The 25,489-nt window shown below is 40.3% G+C and overlaps 1 protein-coding gene across 1 annotated transcript; it reads left to right on the forward strand.

Moving 5' to 3' along the window:
• Positions 1-1,063: 1,063 nt before the first annotated feature.
• Positions 1,064-24,765, forward strand: SYCP2L (synaptonemal complex protein 2 like). Its single transcript, XM_061994476.1, has 32 exons — positions 1,064-1,099; positions 2,386-2,410; positions 3,427-3,512; positions 3,645-3,733; positions 3,834-3,868; positions 4,626-4,768; positions 5,233-5,285; positions 5,663-5,708; positions 6,483-6,575; positions 6,666-6,726; positions 7,144-7,292; positions 8,120-8,180; positions 8,559-8,654; positions 9,101-9,175; positions 9,324-9,387; positions 10,072-10,117; positions 11,113-11,201; positions 12,306-12,354; positions 13,466-13,521; positions 14,147-14,195; positions 14,734-14,890; positions 16,102-16,151; positions 18,638-18,710; positions 19,110-19,201; positions 19,358-19,418; positions 20,133-20,264; positions 20,940-21,064; positions 22,222-22,316; positions 22,805-22,904; positions 22,984-23,042; positions 23,519-23,588; positions 24,706-24,765. The coding sequence occupies exons 1-32, from the start codon at positions 1,064-1,066 to the stop codon at positions 24,763-24,765; spliced, it is 2,475 nt and encodes an 824-aa protein (XP_061850460.1).
• The last annotated feature ends 724 nt before the right edge of the window (positions 24,766-25,489 follow it).

The raw sequence follows: 25,489 nt of genomic DNA on the forward strand, positions 1-25,489 counted from the left end.
TACTTTCATCACAGCAGCTAACATTATGGCTTTGCTTACACCTGACAAAGCATTTGTGAGGTTTTTTTAAGCTGACAATGGAAGGAGAGGATGAGTTTTGATGAGTCCTACTTGTGAAATGATACAGAATTTCTATATGCATGTTAAGTACCCCAGCAAAATGCAGTTTTAGAGATCTGACGAGTGAATCATGCTTTTACCATTGTAGACTGACATATTCCTTATGGAGGTCTCTTGTTAGATATGTAGTAAACCAGGCACATTTAATCTGCAATTGTCTTTTACCCTCTGGTATAGTGCTGCTTTCAGGTGGTAATATCTGTAGGAGCCAAAGTGCTCTTGGACTGCAGATGAGTAATATCTGGGTCCAGTATCTAGGAGGAAACAGGTAACGCTTGCTCTCTGTTAGCAGAGTTATATTGAGGAGTCCTCAGTCCAAAGTGTTGTAATCCTGCCTATGCTTTTCAGGTAGACAGTTGTTCAACATTCCCGTAGTGAGAGATCCTTAATAAAATTTCACTGATCTGAGCTCTGCACCTCCAGTGAAGAAGTTAGCCATAAGTGTGTGAGATGCTATGCATTATGTTAAAAAACGTAAAGTATTAAACTAATGACTTTGAAAAAGCTCGATGAACTTCAGAAGCATTATTTCACTGTGGTGTCCTCCAGTAATTTCCATAGGAGATGAGACGGCATTAGCTGTGTGCTTTGTGTCAAGAAGGTCCTGAGTACCAATAGTATATGCCTTGAGATGAGAAAGGAGGATAAAAGGAGGAAAAGGTGGGGCATAAGCCTTGCTGAGAGGATGTGAGTGGCACTTCTAATGGCCTCCTAGCAAAATTTGATTTCCTTAATGCCATGTGGCTTTCAGCACAGTGGATGACTCTGAAGTTCAAGGAACCCCTGTCAAAAAAACCCTGTCTCCTGCAAGTATATCTAGTTTAAGGATTATTAATTCTTCTTCATGAATTTTAACAAATCTGTTAACTTTTACCTAGTGTCTTGGTTTGAAAGAGCAAGAGGATTTGTGACCCTTGTTGATGCAAACAAGAATGAATTTCTGATGTTACTTTTTGAAGACTTCTTTGACTCTGCATTGGTATGTATGTGCACTCAGGAGGCAGAAGGGTGACCTTTATTGGATGAAAAAGCCATCAGTCATGTTTTTCTGTTAAAAAATTGAAATAGTTACACAGAACTTGTGTCCTAGGACTGACCCTGAAGTGCAGCTCAGGTGGTGCATCAGGGCAGTGTCCAGGAGTGTGCTCTGGGAAAGTGTTAGGCTGAGGTTTGACATCTGGGAGAAGCTGCTGTAGTGCTGCACAGGGCCGCAGCAATTGCAGATTTTCTAACAGGAAGCAAAGTTTTTCTTTTTCTGGGGAAATGTGCAAGAAGTTTGTAAAATAAAAGCTTTTGTGCTGGAGTTCTTTTAAAAACACAAGTTACTGATGCAGAGGTGAACCTGAGTGCAAATGTGTTTGCCAAGGTGGTCCTTGTGATTTGTTCCTATGTTGTTTGAAGCAGCTGATTTACTTTTATAAGCAGCTCAGATTACTCTTTAATTATTTTTTAGGTTTGTATTTTAAATATTTGTAACTTTAAAGGTGTTGGAGGCCTAGTGATGTAAATTTGCAGTAGGAAGAAGGCTTTTATCTTCTTACCCCAAAACTGTTCCCCCAGTCTTGTCACTGTGTGCATCAGAGTTTATTTGAATACTTAAAGCTCTTTTTAGGAAATTCAATAAATGGTATTAGAACAAAATAAAATTATCTTCTTTCTTTACTAACCACATTTAAATTATATGGAACCCTCTAAATTATTTATCAAAATTGGATGTCTTTATCTTCCTGATTAATTTTTCCTCTGTGCTCTCACTGGGGAAGATGAAGTGTTGTTTTATGTGTAGTGAGATAGGTTTGGGGTTTTTCTGGTTTTGTTGTTATTGTTTTTAGTTCATTTCCCTCAAAGGACTTTCACACTCTTCAGATAGCCTATGTTGTGATATCTAGTACTATAGTGCATAAACATAAAATATGTTTTCACATAGGCTCATAAGTGCAATAAAAGTAAGGAAGCAATGCCACTCTATGGGTTTTCCTGGAAACCTGAGAGCACTACACTCTCGACTGGTGCTGAAATCCCTGGAGGAAGTGGGTACTTCACTCCTTTTACCCTCCCTGCAAAATGCCAACCTGTATGATTGGGGTAACCGTATGTGACATACCTGTATCAGGTGGCACTGCTTTTCCCAGTGTGGGTACATTAATATTTTATGTTATTTAGCCCCTGAAAGTTTTGATAGTGGGGGCACAAACACCTCAGCACTCTGAATACTGCTGAGCTTGGTTTGCTGTGTATTAACGAAAGCTTCCTTTTTTTCTTCAGGTGATTTGCAAGTGCAGTAATAAAGGTCAGTATTGGGTTTTTTCCTTCCATTCCTCTGTATCCCACATCTCAGTCTCAGGAGTACATTTATTAATTCTACTTGAACTCTATCCTTTTTCTGTTCTTCCATCTACTCCCTACCTCTTCTTCTTTGCAATGTTTTCTTTAAGTACTCTTACTCATTTATCTCCAAATAATTTTTATTAATGTTTACACCAGAGCACAAAGCTTTTTACTGTTTCTCTTTGCTTGCTTGTTTTGAATATGTTAGGAAAGAAATCTCACTGTGGTATCTTGTTTAAATGGTCAGCATCAAGCATTTCACTAGGTCAGGGTAAGTGGTGCCTCTGCAAGGCGTTAGTCTAGACAGTCTATTCTTGCACATCTACTGATACTGGCTTCAGATGTTATTCCTTTGCTGAAGACAATCACCTCTGCAGAACCCAGTAACTCCTTCAGCCAGTCAATCTAGGCATAGGAATGTCTGTGTCTTACTCGTGCATTTCTGTGGCAAGGTATTGTCTGTGTCTGCAGCTGGCTTTCCATTAGGGCAGGGGAGCAGGTGCTTTCAGAAAAAGGAAGTATTTGAGTATTCAGATATTCAGGCTCACAAGCCAAGTAAAAATGAAGCATTATATTGTGAGCCAGGTAACTTGAGCTTATTTTCCCTTGTGGCTTATTGTAGGGGAGAGCAGGCACAAGCGTCTTGTGGTTAATTCTCTAGTGATTTGCTCTGCTGACTTTGACAAGGGCTGTATATTACAAATTTATTTCTTGTGATTAGTAAGCAGCAGCTTCTTTCTGTACCCATTTAAATAGTTACCCAGATCAGCAGTTAGAGTGTCAGGACTTTTTTTACAGAGAAGTTACCAATTCCCTTTCCTGTCTAGGATTAGATGGTAGGAAGCTTTATCTTAAAAGGAGTCTGCAGCTGCATATTTTTACCTCAACACAAAAAACTGTAGTTTTCAACTATCATTTATATGGAGACCAGCTCACTGATAGCTATACCCTTTCAAACTTTTTTTTTCCCCCCCCTAGGGAAAAAAACAGTGCTGAATTTATTTTTACCTGAACTAGTTTGTCTAGTGACAGAAGCAAGTGCTTGCTACACTCTGAGGCAGGAGGTAAGACTCCTACTAGGCGAAGTAAATTACAGATACATGCACAAGCGTGTGTCATGAAAGATAAAGCATGACAATTATGTTACTGAATTATTTTCCCTTCCTTTTCTGCCTCTTCTTCTGTGGGGGGGAAAGGCTTTGAGAACCCTCAACTCTATACTTGATGGTGTCCCACGAGAGGAGAGAAAGAAATTCCCTCACTCTGAGGAGATACGCTCACTCACGTAAGTGTGTTTTTTCCCTCTAGCACCTGTAACTATACAGTCTTCCCTGCAACAAGAGTTAGTTATCTCCACTTAAACTCATTGCAATATGTTGTTTCAGGAAAGACCTTGCAAAAACCATACTGGAGGCTGGTGGTAAGAAGTATTTAGTGGTTATTTTTATGAAGCTGTGATTCTCCAGCTTTTCTTCGTCTGCTTATTTATTATAGATGAATTATAATTTTAATTATTTCCTGGTCAAGAGTTGATTTTTCAGGAGGAAAATCAAATGGTACTGTAAGAAAATATTAATCAAAATTTAAGATGCAACAATGCATTTGTTCTTTGTTAGCTCATTTTAATAAGAAAAGCTAAATTACTGCATGCAGAAAGAGAATTATATCAGTTTTATGCACATGTTCACAAAATGTGTTGGCTTTTCATCTTTAACAAATCAATTTTTGACTACTTTCCCATGAAGCAGACAAGCTTCAGTTAATAATGTTTATGGTCTTGTGAGTGAAATCTTAGTTTTGTCCTAGCAATGACATTATCAGGACATTACCATGGTATGTAAAATGTAACTTAATCCTTAGTGAGTTGGTGATGAGGCTTCACTCTCATTACCTCCCCCCTCCCCAGGAACATCTCCAAACACACATGCGCACACACACACACACACATGTACGTGCGTGGTTGGCAATGCTCTGCATCTTGATCTTCTTGAGGTAGGGGGAGCAGAGGATGCCTAGATCTAACACTGGTCTGTTATCCTCCACTGTTTTCCTTGGTAAACTGAAACCAACTGATTAATACGACTGTAGTATATAAGTGCAAGAATAGCAATGCTATAGCCCTCTACTATACTGGGGGAGGGGGTGATATTTATCCTGTGCTTATATTTACCTTGTAGATTATGACCTTCAGGTTGCCCTTTCAGAAGCACTTTGTAGGTTAATAACAAAAAAATGGAGGGATGACCTTGTTCACCATTGGTTTGAAGATAACTATCTTGCTGAAGCTTTCAAAAAGATCAAGGATAGAGAATTTGAGACGGTGAGGGCCCTTATTTTGAAAACAACATACTTGACGAGTCTGTATAGGGGCTAGTTTTGGTTGAGTTCAATCAGGGTGTCCTTGTAAGAAGTTCCTACAAAACTGGTTTCATAAATACACAGTTACTCAGTTATTTGTGGATGTGATGTGTGAGAATTTTTTTGGTGGTTTCATTTTATTTTTAATCTGATAAATATAAAATGGCATGTTAAAATAGCTCTTATTTTTAAGTTATTTTACTTCTAAAGCATAAATAAGTTAATTTTTGTGATTTATGTTTGGAGGCTTACTGGCCATAAGTTGGGTCCAACCATTTGTAGCAACAGGAACATTTCTTCCCCCATGGCCTTTGCAACACATTGACTAATTGAAAGCTTATAACTAGAATAGAGTGATTCTTTGCAAAGGAAATGTATTCTGGTTTTGTTTTGTTTGTTTTTAATAAGATGTTGTTTGTCTTCAAGGACTGCAGAAAATTTCTTAACCAGCTAAATGAAAGGCTTGGGAATGAAAGAAGGTAAGCTGTGAACCAACAGAATAAACTAATACTGTAATTACTGCAGAAGGGAAGAACTTGCATTGTAAACTGACTTCAATTTTATATATGTGTGTGTGTATATATATATATATATATATATATATATTTACATCACATAGGAATAATGTAGTCTTTACAATTTTATTCTTTTTAATGATGATTCTTTTGAAAGTTAAACCAGTGAAGACAAAGCATCACTACTAAAATACTGTATTCTCTAAACTTCTCCAAGCTTAATTACTGCTAGGAATTTATTGATTCTTTCTTCAACAATAAGATTAGTAACCAATATGAATGATTACTATCTTTTTTTAAAGTCAGACTCTGTGTTGAATGCATCATGTGCTTTTTTCCAGAGTCTATTCATTTCCTTGTATATCTGCTTTTGCTGACATGAATGAGGTAATAGTTCTTAATCTGTGACACCTTTCCTATGGCTTTATAGCTATTAAAATGTTACTTTATGTGGTAGATGTTAGGGGTTTTTCTGCTGTTTTTCATTACAAAGCTTATTTTTCTGGAGGGTAGAGTGTAACCTTTTATTCAATTTGCAAAGTGTGCTTATTTGTCACTTAACTCCCAACTTACTGCTGCTGACTTTGCTTTTGTATCAGTCAAATCATAGAGGCAGTTGTTCTCTTCATGGTGATGACAGGAGAGATCTCGCTCAAAAAATAGGAGAGGATAACTGATTCTTCTGGCAGAGCTGCTCTCAGACTGCCAGGAAACAAAATTAGCTTGATGCCTCTGTAGGAGAGGTCATGTTCACCGTGATAGATCCTGCAGATTGCTTTGCTAAACAAATTTGTGGCACTGGTCCTGTCAGTGGTACCAGATTAAAACCAAGCTGATGGAAGAATGCTCCACTGCTGCTGCTTATTTCAAATGCTCAGAAATGCAGAAAACTTTCACAGACTCTTTCCTGCCACAAACATAAGCATTTACATATTGCCTTTCTCTTGGCTGGTGTAGGGGACTGTCTGTGGGTATGGTAGGGTGAGTGGTAGGCTGGCAACTCACAGGTTGATCTCAAACTTACTTTCTGTAAGGTATGCATGTGTGCACACACATATGTAGGGCTGCTTTCCCCAATGTTGTCTTGCTAAAGAAAATGGAATGATACAGTAGTTGTGAGGTTTTTCTGGTAATGGTAGCAGTGCTGTTGTCCTTCCCTAGGTGAAGAAGCCATCAGATGAGAAGCTGGAGGAGTTCTGGATAGATTTCAACACTGGCAACCAGAGTGTGACTTTCTATGTGGACAATAATGAGGTAACAATAAAGCTCACGTGGCCTTGAGTTAGGCTAACTTGGTGGGCACTTGGCTCAAACCTTCTGATGTTGTGGCTTTGGTTTTCAAAGGGTACTCTGTGGGACTCTGTGAGGCTGTCAAAAGAAGCAGTCAGCAGTTACAGCCTGAAGGGTAAGGTTTTCCAACCATCATCATCCTCCATTTTGTTGTGGGACCATGAGACACAAAGAGCCAATCTGAAATCTCACAATCACCAGGAAGTTCCTGTGTCTTGTCCCCCATCCCTGTTGTGCCTTTTGGTCACTTTACACCAGCTCTGCTTCTTGGACTGCCTGTGCCCATTTAGCACAACAACCAACCCCTCTACCCAAGCAGGACACGTTGAGGGGTCAGCTTATGGAAGTGCTAGAGAATAGCATAAATATCTAGATCCAATGAGAAAGAAATGGGTGAATAGAATTACATCTTGTCCATGCATTTGCAGTTAAAGATTATTAAAACAAATGTCAAGCACTTATTCAGATGTTTTTGAGGTGATAGGGTGAATGTCTCATTCTTAAACAGATTGCCCTTTTCTTTTGTGTATAGATGATGACGGACAAAAGATTGTTAAAATTTACATGAAGATTCCTGTTACTCTTAACAAAACAGAAGCAACAAAATTCAAGTTATCTTTCAGTGCTGAGTTTGATATCTTAAATACACTTAGAACAGTTCTGGGAGATGAAAAAATGATGGTAAGCTCTTAGTCTAAGGTTTTTTTCTTTTCTAAACTGTGTTTTGCTTGATATACACTGGGTGAAATCATTCAGTGTGGGTTTTTGTGTATGCTTGTTTTGTGTGTATTTTTATGTCTGTTTGTTATATATCTTTGTTCCTCTTGAGGATTTGTGATTCTTCATGTAAACGTTCCTTGCTTTGGCCTGAAAGAGAGATTAGAGATTCCAGGAAAGAGGTTTCAGAGACCTCAAATCTAAGGTTTAGAAGCTGGAAGGTTGAATTGGCTTGTTGATTGTGTGTTATTCCTCTCCCTGCCCTGAGTTTCTGAAGTAGGAAATAAAGTCTATGGCATTCAGTTGCATAACTTGAAGTATAAATATTTTCTTATGTTAGCTCAAAGCACAGGATTACATTGCACAGGATGAGCAAATAATGACATGAGAATCTGCAGAAAAAAGCACTGTAAGATACAATGATTGACTTTGTAGATAGTACTTTTAGTATCTCAAATTCTCATAAGTTAATGCAAAAAACATGAGGGATGAGTGTATGTGTTTGTTTAATGTTAACTCTCTTCATTTTTTTTTATACTTATGATTCATCCACAGACTACGTGGTTTGAGGAAATACTTACATGACAGTAAATAGTCATGGTATAGTGGCTGTAATTTATCCTTGCAGGAGTGAAGACCTTCCCAAATAGTCAACTCAATTAGCATTCAATGATTTGCCAATCATTTGTTGCTGGCAACTGTTAGTTTTGTTATTAAGTAGCTGACTTTACTAGATAAAGACTCCACTTTTTTAAAGATCACTTTCACATGAGATTTATTCACACCATCAGATAACTGTGGCTGAAGAGGAGTCTGTCCATGCTGGGAAGCAAGCCAGGCAGAATGAAGCAGGTGATTCAATTTATTTATTTATTTTTATTTACCATTGTCCAGATTTAAAATGAGTGTCTTCATTTGCAGTCCACCGCTTTAACCAGACACAAAGCCTCATTCCCTGTCTTCCAGAGCTAACAGTCAGCAATATGTTTACACATCTTCATACAGTATGAGGTGCTTAGAAGGGGAACCTCTGGAGGTGTAGGGTCAAGATGTGGTTCTGCACTGGGTCATTTGGAGATGTTTGTTTTTGTTCTATTAAATATGGTCTTGAGATGTTTGTGCCTAATAAGTTGTACTGTTTTGCTTTTATGCTTGTGTGAAAGAATGGAAAGAAAATGTGTGTGTGGTCAGTTACCACAATGACATTCTCACCCCATTGCTGTTCTGCAGTGATACCCAAGTCCACAAATCCACAGGACAGGAAAGATCCTTCAAACTCTGAAAATGTGGAGACTCCATTAGACAACTTAGCTTCTCAGCACAGCCCAGAGTTAAGTGGCACTATATCAGTAAGTGTATGGTGAAACAGTCTTTATGCCCGATTTCCCCCTCCTCCAGTCAGTTTGGGTGTTTTTTAGGTGTGGTTAAAACCTTCTTCCGAAGAAAGCTGGCTTGTACCCAGATTCAACAATATTTTCAGACTCTAGCTTATATTGGTGGGAAATAAGCCCAAATGCTTGCCCCCAGGGCAGCAGTTTTGGTAAAACTGCTTTAAAAAGAAAGGAAAAATTTTACTTCCTCTTATAAGGGAATGATGTGATGCTCATATTGAGAAGGACATAGTATCACTTACACGCAACCTAAAATGTTTGTGTGGCTCATGATGAACCTGGCATCTAGCTGTTGCCACAGGCTAGCACTGAAAATCTCTGTTCCTAAAAACCCCTCCTTTTTGGTCTTGTGTGTGCTCTGGTCATGGTGTCATGTCTCTAAGCAGGTAATGGTTAATTCTGATGTCAACGTGGTTACAGTGAGTCAGCAGGTGGAATCAAAAGATGCCAACCAAGGTTCAGGTCAGCCATGGCTCCCTTCAGTTCCTTAAATCTGACTCAGTAAAGTGTCACCCAGGTGACAAAGTAGAGACTCCGCTTTTGTGGGCCTTACAACAAAGGCAGATAAAGTGTTTATTTGTAGCTCTGGATGGTGAAGCTGTAGTTGTCTTGTCTTCTTCGGAAAAAAAATCCAAAACTCCATCTCCAAGGACAGAAACTAAGCCTAGGTGAGTTTATCACAGACAAAAATTTTCAAGGTGTTTTTTTTTCCCCTGGTTTTGTTTTTGCTTGTTTGCTTGTTTTCCCTCCCATTGGGTTTGAATGCAAGTGATTGAAGTTTATTCCATCAATTATAACTTGGAAAAAATATTATGTTTTGCCACCTTGACTAGCAAGGATGAATGCCCTGAGTTAAAGCACTTGGGAATTGCAGAATGGTGATGTTTGGTTACTGGCTTGGCTACTACTTTGACCTTTCTCTCTTATAGTTGATTTAAGCTGAATATAAGATGATCATACAGCTGCATTAGAGAGATTATGTATCTAACCAAAGGCCACAAGATGTGTAGCTATTTATAACGAGGACCATGACTTTTGTGAAAGATCATGTGAATTTGAGTTCAACTTGGCATTAGTAATATCTATTTTTCAAAGCTTTACAGGGCAGCATTTCTTACAGTTAATGAGTTCGATTTCTGTAAAGCTATTGATTTTCTTTCCTCCCTACACACCTTTTAAACTAGTACTGTGGTGCTAATTGGTGCAAGTTTGTGGTTTGTGGGTGTTTTTGTTGTGTTTTTTTTTTGTTGGTATTTTTCTTTCCCTCTTAGTACTCCATAAACTGACTCTCTGGGCCTCAAATGAACAGCCTCACAGCACTGCATTCCCCTCCTGTACTCTCTTTTTCCCAGTGAGAAGCTCCAAGAAGAGGAAGCCATAGAGACATCAATGCCAAAGGTATGTTTACCTGGAGTCCCCCCTTGGGTGAGGAGATATGGGACAGGGGAGAAATGCTCTGTTGGATTTGCAGCAGAAAGCTACAATCAGTCCTCCTGCCCCTGAGGTGTCCTGAGCCCGTGTAGTATTGTATCTGATGTAATGTGCCATTTAGCACCAGGAATGAGCTGCAGAGGCAACAGCTGCCAACTTCATTCTGGTGTGGCCCAACTACATAATTTGAGGCCAGGCATTTATTCAGTGTGCATAACCCCGGTAGCAATGGTGCTGTGCTTGTGTGGAGAGTGAGTGTATAGGCAACCGGTCTGGCTTTGTGTGGGACAAACTTTCATGGTACAAGACACATGCGTGGTCTGTAAGAGCAATAGTTCACTTCCTGAAGGAAAGCAAGTCTTGTAAGTCTACTGGTGGACTTGGGAGTGGTGGATCAACAGCTCGACTCTATCTGAAAGACCTTTTCCAACTTAAATGATTCTACGTTTATTTAGGTTTGTGTCTGAATAACAAGTAACAGGGCCATCTGTAGCTGTGTTTCTTTAGTGAACCTAAGCACCTGAAAATTTCTATTGATGTGTCCATATATACATTAAAAAAACTATGCACTACCCTAGATAAATTAAATTTGCAAGTTAATAATTTTAATATGAAGTAGGTACATGTCTAAAATATTATTTCTTATAGAAGCTTTGTTCTTTGATTTACATTTCCAGGTACTAGATTTTGGTAGTTTAAAAAAATAGTTTTAACTGAAAGTTCAAAGGTTTTATAACACTTGTCCACCATACAATGAATTCAAAGCTCTCTGTATCCTCACTGCCTTGGTCTCCCAGTTTCAACTCTGAGCATCCCACACTTTCTGGTTGGAAAGAACTTCAGGACACAGCTGCACCAGGACAGCAGTTGTGATAGGAGGAATGAAATATCCCTGCATGCCTTGTGTCTGCTTTTATCAGGCTCTGGGATAAGAACATGACTTCTCGTGTTGTGGTCTTTAGATCCTGCAACTCTTTTCTTTTCAGAAAGATGTTAGCCGGGAAAAGAGAAATGAAAAAACAAGATCGGCTAAGCAGAGGGCTAAAGGGAGGTAGGTACGACCCAGAAGCCCTGTGCCTATGCAGGGTTTGGTGTACCAGGTGATCTTTAACCATTTCTAGCACTAAAGGGGGAATAAAGTGCCCCAAATGAGCAGTATAAACAGACAACAAACCAAGCAGGAGTTTATGAAGCGTCTCAGTTGGGAACCTTTGGGTCCGCAAAGCAGTAAAGGCTCCAGAAGCTAACTCTAGGATGCCAAAACTTCCCTCCTCTCTGTGATACTGTGTCGTGTTGGCTTTTCCATTTTAACTCGTCCAACTGTAATCGTCACGTCCTCCTGTGAGTCGAGTTATGACTATAAGTTCTGCATTTTAAGAACAATGCAGCAAATACTGGTTATGAAACTGAAGCAGCAGTGTAGAAGCTAGAGGTGGAGAACTTCTTAGTTTGGTCATTCTGCTCCCTCTAGTGTTTCGTCTGGAAATGAGCGCTTCTTCAGGAAAGCTTTAACCAGGAGCTCAGTTGGTCAGTCTTCCTAATCTTTAGCTAATAAGAAGAGGAGGATGTCCTCTATATTTGGCAATGGCTGTAGAATTTTGGGTTTTTAATAGCTACTATTTGGAGAAAGAAATAAAGGTATAGTTAGGTTAAACATTGAAAGACATGAAAACAAAATCTAGATGCATACAGAGAAGTGATTAGAGAACAAACATAAAAGTTAGCACTTCCAAAAGGAAATTAAATGATTTTGTCTTAAATGTTTCTGAAATTATCTTTACATTCGTGATTTATTCCTACTACATACTATTATTTGTGTTGTGAGAACAAAATATCCACTGAATAAACAGAAAGAATAACTTTTATCTCCCGAATATTTCTCTTTAGAATTAAAAATTTACATTTGAAAGAGTGGGAGTAAAGACACAATAATAGATACTAAGTAGGAAAGGACCAAGTCTGGGTTTTTTAGAAGCTGAGAAAACAGCATTTTTTGATATATGAAGTATTTGAATGTTTACTGTATAATGAAGTTCATAGGGAAGGATGACAGAAACAAACCACTTTGCACCCTCCTCCCCCATATTCTTAGTGAAGTTCCATAGGGTGACTTTTCATGATTCTGTATCACTGCCACCCATGTGTTGCCTTGCAGGAAGGAGAGCTATGACTTTGAAAACTCAGACACTGAAAGTCATGAAAAGGTAAAGTTGGGACAGAAACTGTTGGGAATGTGCTAAAGTCACAGCTCAGCAGTTGTGTAGTAACTTGAAATGTAGTAAGGATGGACATGCTGTTATAGCAAGATGGACAACTGGGAATCTGAGGTTCCTGTTTCTCTGTATGGTGCTATACTTGGAAATATTATTTTGGGATAGGGAGAGTGCTCATTGGCTTCTCAAATCTTGTGGGTGGGTACTGTAGGATAAAACCAACTGCAATAGGAATTTGAGCTGTTGCTTGAGACTGTGGGACATCTTTATGATTGAAGAGAAACCTCTATTTGCATTTTACTTAATATTGAAAGCAGATTGCTGACCATCCTTCACTTCGTACTCCTAGGCTAAAGCCAAAGATGTTGAAATTCATTTCAAGCCACACTTGGAGCGTTGGGAATCTCTTGTTAAAGCCAGTTACTGCAAAACTTCTGTTGGAAATTCAGCTTGACTTATATTTGTAGATTGTTAGAAAACTTGAATAGAGCTGAATCACTCTCTTCTGTTTTGAAACTCTAATCAGTGCAGATTTTCCCAGAAAGCTGAAAATTTGCTCCTGATTGGCTTCTGTCAGTCTTGTACACTGTACAAACCCTTTGGCTTTCAGCCTCTTCCCCAGTGTGGGTGCCGTCATTGCTGTCAGTTAATTCTGAGGCAAAGACTGCTGAATGGGGCACCTTAAATTTCTGTTATACAGTGGACACTGTCCAGTCCTTGCTATTGCCACCATGTGCCAGCATAAAACCCTGCTTTGTGGTAGTCTGCCTCATGTCCCAGTAGCCCTGTCCAAAGGCTGTCCAGGTACTGTATGCTATTACTGGTGGTGTTATTGCTTAAAAGGACACTTCTTACGATGTTATTGCTTAAAATTAGTATTATTCATGAAGCAAGGAAAAGAGAAAGTAACTCTAAGAAGACAGGCATGTCTCTATTCTTATTTGTAACACTGTTTAAATCAACAAATCTCCCTTCATTAAGAAAGTTGAATTTCCATGGTGGACTCATAATCCATTCATCCTCTAGTCCTTTTGAGTGCTGCTGCATTTTAATTTGGTACATTATTTTATTGGGTAATTGAATGGATAACTTTCTTTTTCAGGTCACTGCAGCCAAGGAAAAGATTCTTGGCCAGGGATTTTCTTCTCAAAATCAGAGGTACAGAATTACATATGCACTGTTTGTGAACCTCTTGCTCTGTGAAAGAGTTCATTGCCTTAGTTACAGAATCACAGAATCTTAAAGGTTAAACTCTTTTAAGTTGAGATCAAAAGTGCTGTGTGATGTTTCCAATAAAATAGTTCTTTGCTTAATTGCCACAGTATGTGTGGATGTTCTCAATACTAATATTTAAACAGTACTTGAGAAGATAAAAGTTACTAGAAAGAATAATGACCTCTCTCCACTTTGTCAATGATAAGACTTTAACTCTTAACTGTCCCCCTTCCCTGATCACATGCTGAAATTACTGATTTAATTTTTGAAGAAAAATGTTTGAACCCTTTGCCTTTCTTTGGCCACCTCCAGTTACAGTAAGCTGGCAGCGACTTCACACCTCTAAGGATATAGCCTAATTTTCTTTTAAAAAGTGCCGAATTTCAGGTATCCCTGATTTACTGCTCTCAGAAACCAACCAAAGAATAAAAACTTGCCTGATGACTGTGCATTAATAGTTTGGTCGTCCTGCTGATCTGTTAAGGAGCACTGCCTTGCTCCCCCTCTTCTGCATTGCTGTGATGTGTTACTGCTAGCCTAACTCGGGTCTTTACGGGTTACTTGTCAGGAGTTATGACACAGGAAACGTGGACTCAAACAAACGCAGGAGAAGGGCGGTAGGTTGTGCATGCTTTGGTGGTGTGTATCCGCGTGTATGAATTGGTTGCACCCTTAAATAGGCTGAATTTAATGCATATCCAGCATACAGAGATGGTGGAACGTGAGCCTGGGAACCTCAAAATGGCCCGCTTTATGCTACTGAAAGTAATGTTTAGTATCCATCAGGACTGCCAGACCTGCAAGTGAATTATCTGTGTTCATTTTTTCTCACTGTGCTCTTGACTGCAGTTCAGGTAGGCTAAGAAGTCTCTTAGCTAGATGCAGGAGCGAAGGGAGATGAGGATGGAAGATGCTGTAAACCCCATGTTGGTAAAGGGCAAACATGCTGCCTCTCAGTGTCTTTATGCTGCTGGTTTGGCAAGTTTTTTTAATGCTTTTTTGGCAGTTTTTTGCAGCTTAAGATCCTTTAGGTATGGCACTGTGGGGAGGAAGAAATGGAAGCATTTGGTAGCAAATGAAGGGGAATGAGTGGGAGGCTTCTGGGTGGTTGGAGGGAGCTGACTGAGAAGTATTAATTCTTGATAGTGTCTTTAGTCCAATTACAGGAAACATCTTTTCTCTGAAAGTAATGGTGAAAACACAAGCACTGGTCAGAGTGAGAAAAGCTGGATCCTTGACTCTCAGAAACAATCGTTGCCAAAATCTCTTGACTACACCCGAAAAAAACCCAGGATGAGAAGTAAATTAAAAGGTAAGCTTGGTTCCCTGTTGATACTCAGCTATGTGTGAGGAATGGTATTGTAGAGAGACAAATGGCTGATGATGGTTTGAGAAAGGAGGATTTGGCTGAGTCCTGATCCAAGGACTCTTGGATCACTCGTCATCTAAATGGTGAACAGTGAGAGGTGCCCTCTGGAGGAGGTGCATCATGCACTCTTGTGCTTGAAGAACTGGGCTCCCATCTGCTTCCCAGAGTGAGGTTCAAACATTCAGGTGGAAATTTGTCACCTAAATGTCTGTGTAGGTCCAACTCACTGTGTAATGGGCTGAAGAGTCCACGGGCATTTAACTGATGTCTGCATTGGTGCTCTTGAATGCAAGAGGAGGAACATCCCTCTGGAACTAACACATCTCCTTCCAACTTTCTGCTCCTCATCTCTCCAGATATACAATTGACTTGGGGAATAAACCTTGAAAAGAATAAGTTTCTAGAAAACATCCTGATAGCTCCACATCTATCTCTGATAGCATCCTCTCCTTAGGCCCAACCAACAGCAAACCTCCTCAGTGTCCATGTTCCATGGCTGTGTCAGCTGCTGGGACCTCCAAATTCAAACTAAATGGAATCACAGAATCTTAAGGGTTGGAAGTGACCTTGAAAGATCATCTAGTCCAACTTCCCTTCCAGAGCAGGACACCTAGAGTAGGTCACACAGGACCTTGTCCAGGTGGGTTTTGAGTGTCTTCAGAGAAGGAAACTCCACAATCTATCTGGGCAGCCTGTTCCAGTGCTCCGTCACAGTGAAGAATTTTTTCCTTATGTTTCTTTGGGATGTCACTGCCCTGTCATGGAGAATTAACCTTACTCAGGTAGCTGTTAATTTTTGTAGAGATGAAAAAGCAAAAGATAGTTGAGGGAGAAATTACGCTTTCTACCATATTTCTGTGGCAGTTGTTTTCACTCCAGTGTCAGCCTGTGCACCCCAGCTGATGCCTGGGGACCATCAGACAGGCTGCTGAGCCTGACCCTTTTTTGACATCTGCCCTGGGTACAGTTACTTGATTACATTTGCATCATTTGGAGGCTTTGTTAGAAAAGAGTTTGAAGCTTAATGCTAGTGTTGTGAAATTTTTCTCTTGTAAATGCCTAGGAAACCAAACTGCTTAGCTGCAGTGCAATCCTTAGCTGGGTAAGACATGCAGTTACTCTGTCAGTAACCAGGTAAGCTTTTATCCTTGCAGTGCTCCTGCTGTCTTCTGCAAGTAGTGGCAGTGACTACCAGACAAAGAAGGTAAGGAGGTGTCCTGCTTAGGTGCCTCAGGTTTAAAAACAGTATGTATTCAAACCATGTACAAATGGGTCGAATTTAAATAAACGTGTTATCTATCTTCTGAAATGTTCTGAAAGGTAACTTTTCCTACTTAAGTGTTATTGAGACTGTCCTCCTAGAGGTTGGGTGAACAAGGAGATCTTGGGAAGATATGTGAAACTTGATAGAAACAACTATGTGTGAGCCCAAAGCCAGTTGTTCTATAATATTTACCTGTGATAGATGGAAAATTGGGGAGTAGTTGTCATGTGTGGGGTGACACCTTCCTTGGCTGACCCAGGCATCACTCCAACAGGAATGAGTTTAGCTCTAGGTATATGCCAAGAGCTAGAGCTGCCTGTCCAAATACATGCAGAAATCCCAGCTGGGCCCTCCCATGCCATGTTTCTGCATTGTCCTCTGCCACATATTCTGCAGTGCCTTGGGAAAGCTCACATTCTCCTCTTTGTTTATTTAAGGCTTTTATTCCAAATCCTATGCCCATGTTGATTCCTAGTTCATGTACTAACTGTCTCCACTTTGAGCTATAGCTCTGTGAAAACTAACTTTGGCTTATCCTGATGGCTAAAAAGGTCCACATCTCACAGCCTTTCCTTGCAAGAGAGATGCTCTAGTCCTCCCATCGTCTTAGTAGGCCTCTGCTGGATTCTCTCCAGAAGTTCCATCTTTCTCTTGAACTGGAGAGTCCAGAACTGGATGCAAGACTTCAGATGAGGCCTTAGCAGGGCAGAGTAGAGAGGGAGAACTTCCCTCGACCTGCTGACCACACTCGATGCATCCCAGAATGCTGTTGGCCTTCTTGGCCATGAGGGCACATTGCTGGCTCATGTTTAGTTTATTATCAATCAGGACTCCCAGGTCTCTCTCTGCAGAGCTGCTCTCCAGCAAGTCAATCTGCAGCCTGTACTGGTGCATGGGGTTGTTCCTCCCCAGGTGCAGGATTCTGCATTTGTCCTTGTTGAACCTCATGAGGCTCCTCTCTGCCCAACTCTCAAGCCAGTCGAGATCCCGTTGAATGGCAGCACAGCCTTCTGGGGAATCAGCCAGTCCTCCCGGTTTGGTGGCATCAGGGAACTTGCTGAGGGTACACTCTGACCCCTCATCCAGGTTGTTGATGAAGGTGTTGATGAAGGTGTTGAACAAGACTGGCCCCAGAACCGATCTGTGTGGAACTCCACTGGCCACAAGCCTCCAACAATTCTGTGCCATTGATCACCACCCTCTGGGCTCTGTCATTCAGCCAGCTCTCGATCCATCTCACTGTCCACTCATCCAAGCCACACTGCCTGAGCTTTCTGATGAGAATGTTATGGGAGACAGTGTCAAAAGCCTTGCTGAGATCAAGGTAGATGACACCAGCTGCTCTCCCCTTATCTACCCAGACAGTCATGCCATCATAGAAGGCTATCAGGCTAGTGAAGTGGTATTTCCCCTTGGTAAATCCATATTGACTTCTCCTGATAACCTTCTTTTCCTTCATTTGCTTAGAAATAATATCAAGGATGAGCTGTTCCATCACCTTTCCAGGCATAGAGGTGAGATTGGCTGGCCTGTAGTTTCCCAGGTCCTCCTTTTTGCTCTTTTTGAAGATTGGACTGACATTGGCCTTCCTCCAATCCTCAGGCACCTCATCTATGCTCCACAGCTGTTTAAAAATGATGGTGAGTGGCTTAGCAATAACATCAGCCAGCTCCCTCAGCACTTGTGGGTGTATCTCATTAGGTCCATGTGGGTATCCAGCTTGTCTTGTAAATCCTTAGCCCAATCCTTTTCAACTAAGGGAAGGTCTTCTGTTCTCCAGACTTTCTATCCTCCAAGGACAGGGTTTCCTGAGGCCTGGCCTTAGGAGTAAAGACTGAAGCAAAGAAAGCAATCAGTATCTCTGCCTTCTCTGGATCCTCTGTCACCAAGGCACCCTCCTCATTCAGCAGCAGGCTCGCTTTCTCCTTAGTCTTCCTTTTTCTGTTGATATGCTTGAAGAAACCTTTCTTTGCTGTCTTTTACATTCCCTGCCAGACTTAATTCTAAGAGGGATTTATCTTCCCTTCTTTCATTCCTGCACACTCTGACAGCATTCCTATGCTCTTCCCAAGTGGTCAGGCCCTTTTTCCATGTACTATAACTTCCTTTTTCCATTTGAATTTTTCCAGAAGCTTTGAAAACCAAAATGCTTTGATTCTGTTTATGAAAAGCTTAACCTGCTATACAACTGTAATGACTCAAGGGGAAACTTATGCCTGCATTGAACTTCAGGGCACCAATCACCTTCAGTGTTGGAGAAAGTTATCAGTATATTAGACATATTTTAAGTGTATCTCTGTTCTTAGTGTGTTTAAAAAGCAAAACAATTAAACAAAATCCTTTCTTCCCAAAAGATAATCTCAAACTCGACTTCTGGAGTCATGTTTAAATAAAATGCATGTTTGGACTTGGGTTTGTTTTGGCAGGGAGCATCAAGGCAAAGGGAAAAACGCACATCCAACTCCAAGGGAGACAATTTACCTACAGAGGATCTTGCTGGTATTTCTTGTTAATCTTGAGTGTATTAGAAAAGTTATTTTGAAATGTGTGGGTGTGTGCTTTTAACTTTTAATTTGGGTTTTTTTTCTTTTTTTTACATAAGCATTCTGCCTTCTTAAGCATTCATTACAAGGACTATGAGGTTGGATATTGTTTATAGATAGTCTCTTGAATAGAGAGAACATTATCTGGGGCTAATGAGAGCTGAAGGAACGAACTTCACTAACTGCTAGAATTAAAACAGACTTTGGACTGAGTTTGAGCTACTGTCTCTTCCTTGTGTGAAGAGATAAAGAATAAGGTGGTGGTTTCTTTTGTATGTATGTCATTAAATTGAAATTTCTAGTCAACAGAGGATTCTATCTCTGTTGCCTGTTGTTTGGCTGATCTCTTGAGCAGATGAAATGCTCTCAGAGGAACCTGAAGGGGATCTGCTTTCAATTGATGTACCTGCTAAGGGCCATTCCAGTGATGAGGAGAAGGCCACACAGGTACAATATGCAGCACTTGAACTCCTATCTGCTGTTAGGCTACTTCACATCTAAAATCAATGCATCATGTTGCTGCTTATAATTAAACAAGTCCCTGAGAGCTCGCCTGCAATGCAAGTTGGATACCTTCTCACTTTATTGTTCTTCTCTCCTTAGAGGTTTCACAGTGCATCTGACCAATTGTCAAAAGAAGAAAGTTCTAAGCGGAAGAGCTCAGGTTTGTTAGTCTCAATAACACGGAAGAGTTGCTGAAAAGTAAAAAAGTGTGTTGCAAAAGTCATCTTCTTTCAAATACAATAAGCACTGATTTTTTTGAGATATGAAACAGAGAAAGAGAAGGTATTATGTAAAAAAATATTTCATGACAGGTTATGCTATGCTTTTATATACACTTCTTAATTCATCGGTAACTCTTAAATCCCATCCTTGATCACAGAGCAACTCACACTGTATGGCACCTCTAGTGAAGGTGCAGAAAAGGTGGCTGTTACAGGTGTGGTTAGTTTTTTTGTTTCTCTTCTGTATTTATGACTTTTTTTTTTCAAGGAGCAGTTGAAATTAGCTTGGGAGCGAATTAACATAGATTGTGAACTTGGAAAAGAGAATGGGAAGAAACTGGACAAGGGAGTGTTTTATGGTTAGATTACTGGGCTAAGAAATTAAATTCTTTCAGATGTAGATATGGTAATTTTTTAGTTACCTGCATAGCCCTAAGCAATCCAGTTGCCCGCTTTTCTGAGGGAGGAGACTTACTGGTGGAGGCTTATCCTGTTCTCTAAGTGCGATTCCAGACCCTGAATAGAAGTTGCATGCTTTTCTGCACCATAGGTAATTCCAGTAGACGTTCCTGCTTGAGTAGCTGGTGGGTACTGCCATGTACCTCATGAAAAAGAAGAGACTGTTTCTGAAATACCTTCTCTTATCTTTCTAGATGCATTAAGTGGCAATGTCATAAAAAAGAAGAAACTTTCCAATTGGGAAACAAATCACTTGTCCTCTGATGCTTCCTGTAAGCCAAGGAAGCTTTTTGATTCAGTAGAGAGGGAAGCTGAGATCTACACAGGTAAAGTCAGGCTGATAGTTATGGTGGAGTATTTAAATGCTTTCAGCTTTTCTTTTTCGATGATAGAAATCATAGTCATGTGGAAGCTTGAAGAGAGGTATCTTGTAGGGAGAATATTTTCTCTGAAAGTCAAAATGTAGCAGAAGGTATTTATTATGGCATTGCCAATGGATACCATGTATGTAGAGGTGTGAATAAGGAAATTTGAGTTCTCTATCCTCAAATCCACTCGGGAAGCTGCTCAATAGTGGCTGTACTTTCTGGGCATTTTGAATAGTGGTTGCCCAGAAGTATTTAAAAAAACCCAAACAAACTCAAACTGAAAAAAGCATGCAGGTAATGGACAGAGTAACTGCAAAACACTGTTAACAGAAAGGAGGTTAGGCTTTTCTTGCAATAAGTGGAAGATAGGAAGCAGTAACCTGACTCTCTTTCACTTGTGCTGCTCTCTTACCTTGTTATCTGTAAATATGTTGCTCTTTGTGTTTGGTTAGTATCATACTAACAAGTCTTTCTCCATGTGTTTTGGGGCAGTTTCCCTTCTGCTTGTGAGCTCTAGAAAACCAAAACTCAAATTCCAGCTCTATAACAAATGTTGTTCATATCAAATGACAAAACCCTTTGGTACCATAAGCCCTCCAGCATGGCAGTAACTGAGCATACATTTTCTCCTAGGTCAGGAAATGGATGATAGTGTTGATGATGCACTTTTTTCCAAGATGCTACATGAAGATTTTGGTGATTCAGGGGTGATTACTGCATTTGAAAGCTTTATCGTCCAACTGAAGAAATTGTTCTGGGTAATGTGTACTGCCTTACCATGTGTGCAGCATTTTCTCATAGTACATGAAATTAGCTTTTTAATATCAGGTGAGCTGGTGTAAATGTCCCATATGTATGTTGGGCCCAAGAACAGGATTTTGGCTGCAATGTGTTTGCCGGGAGCTCTCAAAAGTGTTCCTCACAACCTGTATACTCTGAGAAGTGTTACAGGAAAGGCATAAAAGAAGTTTTAATTAAGTTTTTGTCTTTCTTATATGTTGGAACATCAGATTGGGTTAGGTATTTCAAACACCTTCCTGAGCAGGAAGGGATCAAAGCTCTTTGAAAGGTAACCCAGGACAGTAACAATGTGCCTACATTGCGACTGTGGGCCATTGTACTCATGGGCATGTGTCAGAAATAAAGAAACTCTCTTTTGGAGCACAGAGCAGTTTCACTGCAACGTAAGACTATGCAGTTTTGGTGGGTTTTTTTGCAACAAAAACCAGAAAACAGTGCACTCTGCACCTATTGACTAAAATGTGTGTAGATCCATAAGGGCATGCTTGTGTCTTTGAGATTTAATGGTACTTAGAGATGTTTAGTTGCACAATTTATAGTATATAAGCTGTGTATTCTTGGTTTACTCAGCTGTATAGACATACTTGAAATGCAGTGCAAGCAACAAACTGCTACTGTCAATTTAGCTATAACAAGGAACATGGATGTTAAACCAAGTTTGATATGAGAAGACAGTATCTGACTCATCACAATCTTACTTTGAACAAACTAGATGTGGCAGAGCAGAGATATACTGGATCAGCACTTTGTATTGTGCAACCATGATATTTGAGCTGATGCCAGATGTTCACACTAAATCCTCTAATTAAATCTGGAAATGGTTGCATTTACAGACCAGCTATGATTCAAATGCACATGTCTTGCATTAATGCTGATCAGAAGAGATGCTAACAAATGTGATGGTACTAGTGTGTCTGAACTAACTCAGTTCATATTTGCAATACTCTGCCTGCATGTTATCTTATTTGGGTTTAAATATGACTTAAGATGGTTTCTGCTAAGCTGGATGGCAGTTCAAGAAGGGATTTGCATCCCAGGGAAAGGTTTTGGAAACTAGGTTTCTAGGTTTCAGCTGGGGCCATTGCCCATACCTAATGGTGTGTCTTGTTGCTAGTCACGATACAAAAGAATGGAGACCAGTGCACAGAACGCCTTGAGGACTTCAGAGAAGAATGTGTGCACCCTGCTGAATCAGATACACGAATACAGGTAAGTTGTCTGCTGCTGACTGAAAGTAGCTTCAGCTTTGTGTCAATTTTTTTAATGAAAAAGAAAGTTGTCAAACCCAAGCAAATAATGGTGTTGCTTGGCATTGCGTGGCAACACGGTATGAGTATATCAAAACCAGGGTAGAAAAGCTTGTCAGAGGTTACTTGTGCCAGAGGCTGTCTTCAGCTTTGGAAATCTGCTGAAATCCCTGAAGGCAGGGAAAGTAGGCAGGACAAATATTGCACTGGGAGCCCTGTTGTATGTTCTGTCCTGGGCCTCAGCTACTGACTGCTATTTAACACAGGCTTTTTGGTTAAATTCATCTTCAGTTTGACATGGTACAGCCATTCTCCTACTCTGTGATATACCTGAAAACAATTCAGCTGTTTGCTTCTGCCTAAAGGCAGGTTTGGTCCCAAAGGGATTGCCATCTGCTTTCTGTTACTGCATATTATAGTATCAAACTTGTTTCTGTGCTCCATCACTAGGCTGAGTAAGCTGGAGACCTTCCCGAAGATTGTTGCTGAAGAGCTTTCCAGTCTTGAGAAGGAAATTCAGCTCTTGGCAAACATGGAAAAGGATGCAGTGGTGTGTATGACTCCTTATGTGCTACCCAATGGATATGCCCTTTCCCAAATAATGGGGGGTGTGCTGTGGCTCTCTTTAGGAGTTCTGCAATGCACAGTTGCTCAAATTGAATTCTTTCTGCAATCAGCAAAAGCCAAGGTATGTCTCCACTAGCTTTGTGCATACTCACAAGCTCTCTGATGCTCAAAGAGGTCACTAGTTAAGTTGTTGGTATCCTTGCTGGTATGGTGGTAAGTGCTCTGATCCCAGTATGTCATCTTCACTTGGTGTCTCTTGATGGAGCCTTTGTAGCCTTGTGAGGGAACTGGGACTAGGGTATGATAAGGGACTGACTTTCTGCATGAGAAGTTGTGCAGGACAGGCACGTACTTCAAGAGACCTGTACCAGGAACAAGGTGTATTCTCTGGCCATGTCTGTATCTTAGGGGTCAGAAGAGGTGGAAGGGTGTGATAATTTCCTGTATAAAAGCTACTGTTGTTGCTAATGCTGGACAAAAATCTGCAAAAAGAGGAATGTTCAGATTCTTTTTTTATTAGTAAATACCTCTGTTCAAGTTTCATTAATAAGTATTAATGCTTCACAGACAGACTAGCCAAGCTCATCTTTCTTCCAGAATTCAGTCTGTTGACTCAGCCTTGGGTGAAACAGCCAGGAGTTTTGCGGATACTATCCGGAATACAACGGTATGTGCACTATGCAGGCAACTCTGTACGGATGGTGGGCTCTGAGCTCTGGCCTGACTGACAAGTACTGGAAGTAAGAAAATTAAACAGGAATCCTGGGAGGGGAAGCCTCTGATCTGTGAGGCTTAGCTGATCTGTGGGGCTGGCTGGGTTGTGGGATTCCTGATGCAAGGGAAGCATTGAGAAAGCAGTGTTTGTCCTCACAGTGACTAGGGAAAGTGATCAGAAAGCACTTGCCTAAGGGAGAAGGTAAAGACAAGGACCATCAGATAGTGATGCTTCCCCTGGCTTCATATCTTGGGAATTCTTTCATCCTGAGTCTGGTTTCTGTGTAGTTAGTGACCCTTAATGCAGTTCTCTTCTGTCACTTTGTCCCACTTATCTTCAGAGTTGTGCATCTGTGACATCCTGTGGCTAGGGGCTCTGCAGACAAATGATAACTTGTATGCTTTCTCTCATCTGCTTTTTGGGTCCACCAACATGTAGCCTTGATGGTTCCAAGTTTGATTTCTAAAAATTGAATTTATTGATTTACCTTATATCCCAGTTAATATTTTAAGCTCTTAAACTCTTCAAAGTCTAATCACTAGCTTATGCCCTCATTTCAGTGTAGATTAAAGACTTCTGTGTTAATTTTGATACAATGCTTAGCTTACAACTTGTTCACCCCATCACGTGCACGTATTTTTGCTATTGCTGCAGTTCTAGCTTTTATGCTCACACTTGATGGCTTTGGGAGTTTAGTATTTCTGCAGTAAGACTGATGGATTACTATGATGAGTGCAATGCCTCATATCTGCATCCATAGAGCTGAAGAAAGCTCCCAGTGTTTGATGGCACGGTCATGCTTGTGGTAGAAGAGGTGCTCAAGACCAAGGGCTTGTTTCTTTTAGCTGTTTAAGGTGGAATCCTGAGCCTTTCTGTAGGTAAATGTTTCCATTATGAGCACTGAGTTGCTTAGGGCTCATCCTGCAGCACCTTGTTCCAGGATGGGTGTTTAATAATTAGAAGCTGAACCTAAAGGTACTCCTAGACTCTCTACAGTTTTTTTTGTGTGCAATATAAATATTTGTATAATCTTTGGACATGTTTTTCATTTTTTTTTCCTTCCCTGCAGCGCGAATACTCAATGGAGAAGGGAGTAGAAAACAACGTATACGTTATTCCTTCTGACTAGCAAAACCCTGATTTCATTAGAACTTTTAACATCTGAGCACCTTATGCAGCGTGGAGATAATGGTTCTATGAAAGGTGTTAATTTATCTTAAATGGAAATGAGAAAAAAAAAGGGGAGGAAACTAACATCGATATTGTGCCTTTTTTTGCTTTAAAAGAATATATATACTGCTGAGTGGTCCAGTTGAGACCCTTTTGTTGATAACACCATCTTTTCCTTTTTCTGCAAAATTGCAACATGGGTCCATTAAATATAAAAGAAACAGAAAATTAACTATCATTTTGCCACCAGACTGATACGTATACTGGCTTCTTTTGGGTATTCTGCTAGTGCCTTTGTCAAATGTACATGATTTTGATGTCTGATTCAAAGTAAAACATTGTTTGCATACTTATCCTCATTTTATAGTTTTAATTGATGCACCGTGCATACTTGTGGAAAAGTACTCCAGTACTGTATACTGCGCATGGGGTGTGATGGGGGTAGCCTTTCTCATGTGGATCCAGCACTGGGGGAACTGCTGGCTTGAAACTAGAGCCACTCCATTATTCTGTATTACAGATCCAAAAACATATAGGGATATGCTAGATATTGGCTAGATGCCGAACAGCAAATTGGAGACTGGAGAAATAGCTTTTAAAACTCGCTGCCATTGGTTTCTAGGAGAGTTCAAAGTTTGGTGAACAATGTTAGGATTAGATAAGCTAGCATCAAAGGTCTCTTG

The sequence above is a fragment of the Colius striatus genome, chromosome 4, assembly GCF_028858725.1.
Source record: "Colius striatus isolate bColStr4 chromosome 4, bColStr4.1.hap1, whole genome shotgun sequence".
Lineage (NCBI taxonomy): Eukaryota > Metazoa > Chordata > Aves > Coliiformes > Coliidae > Colius > Colius striatus.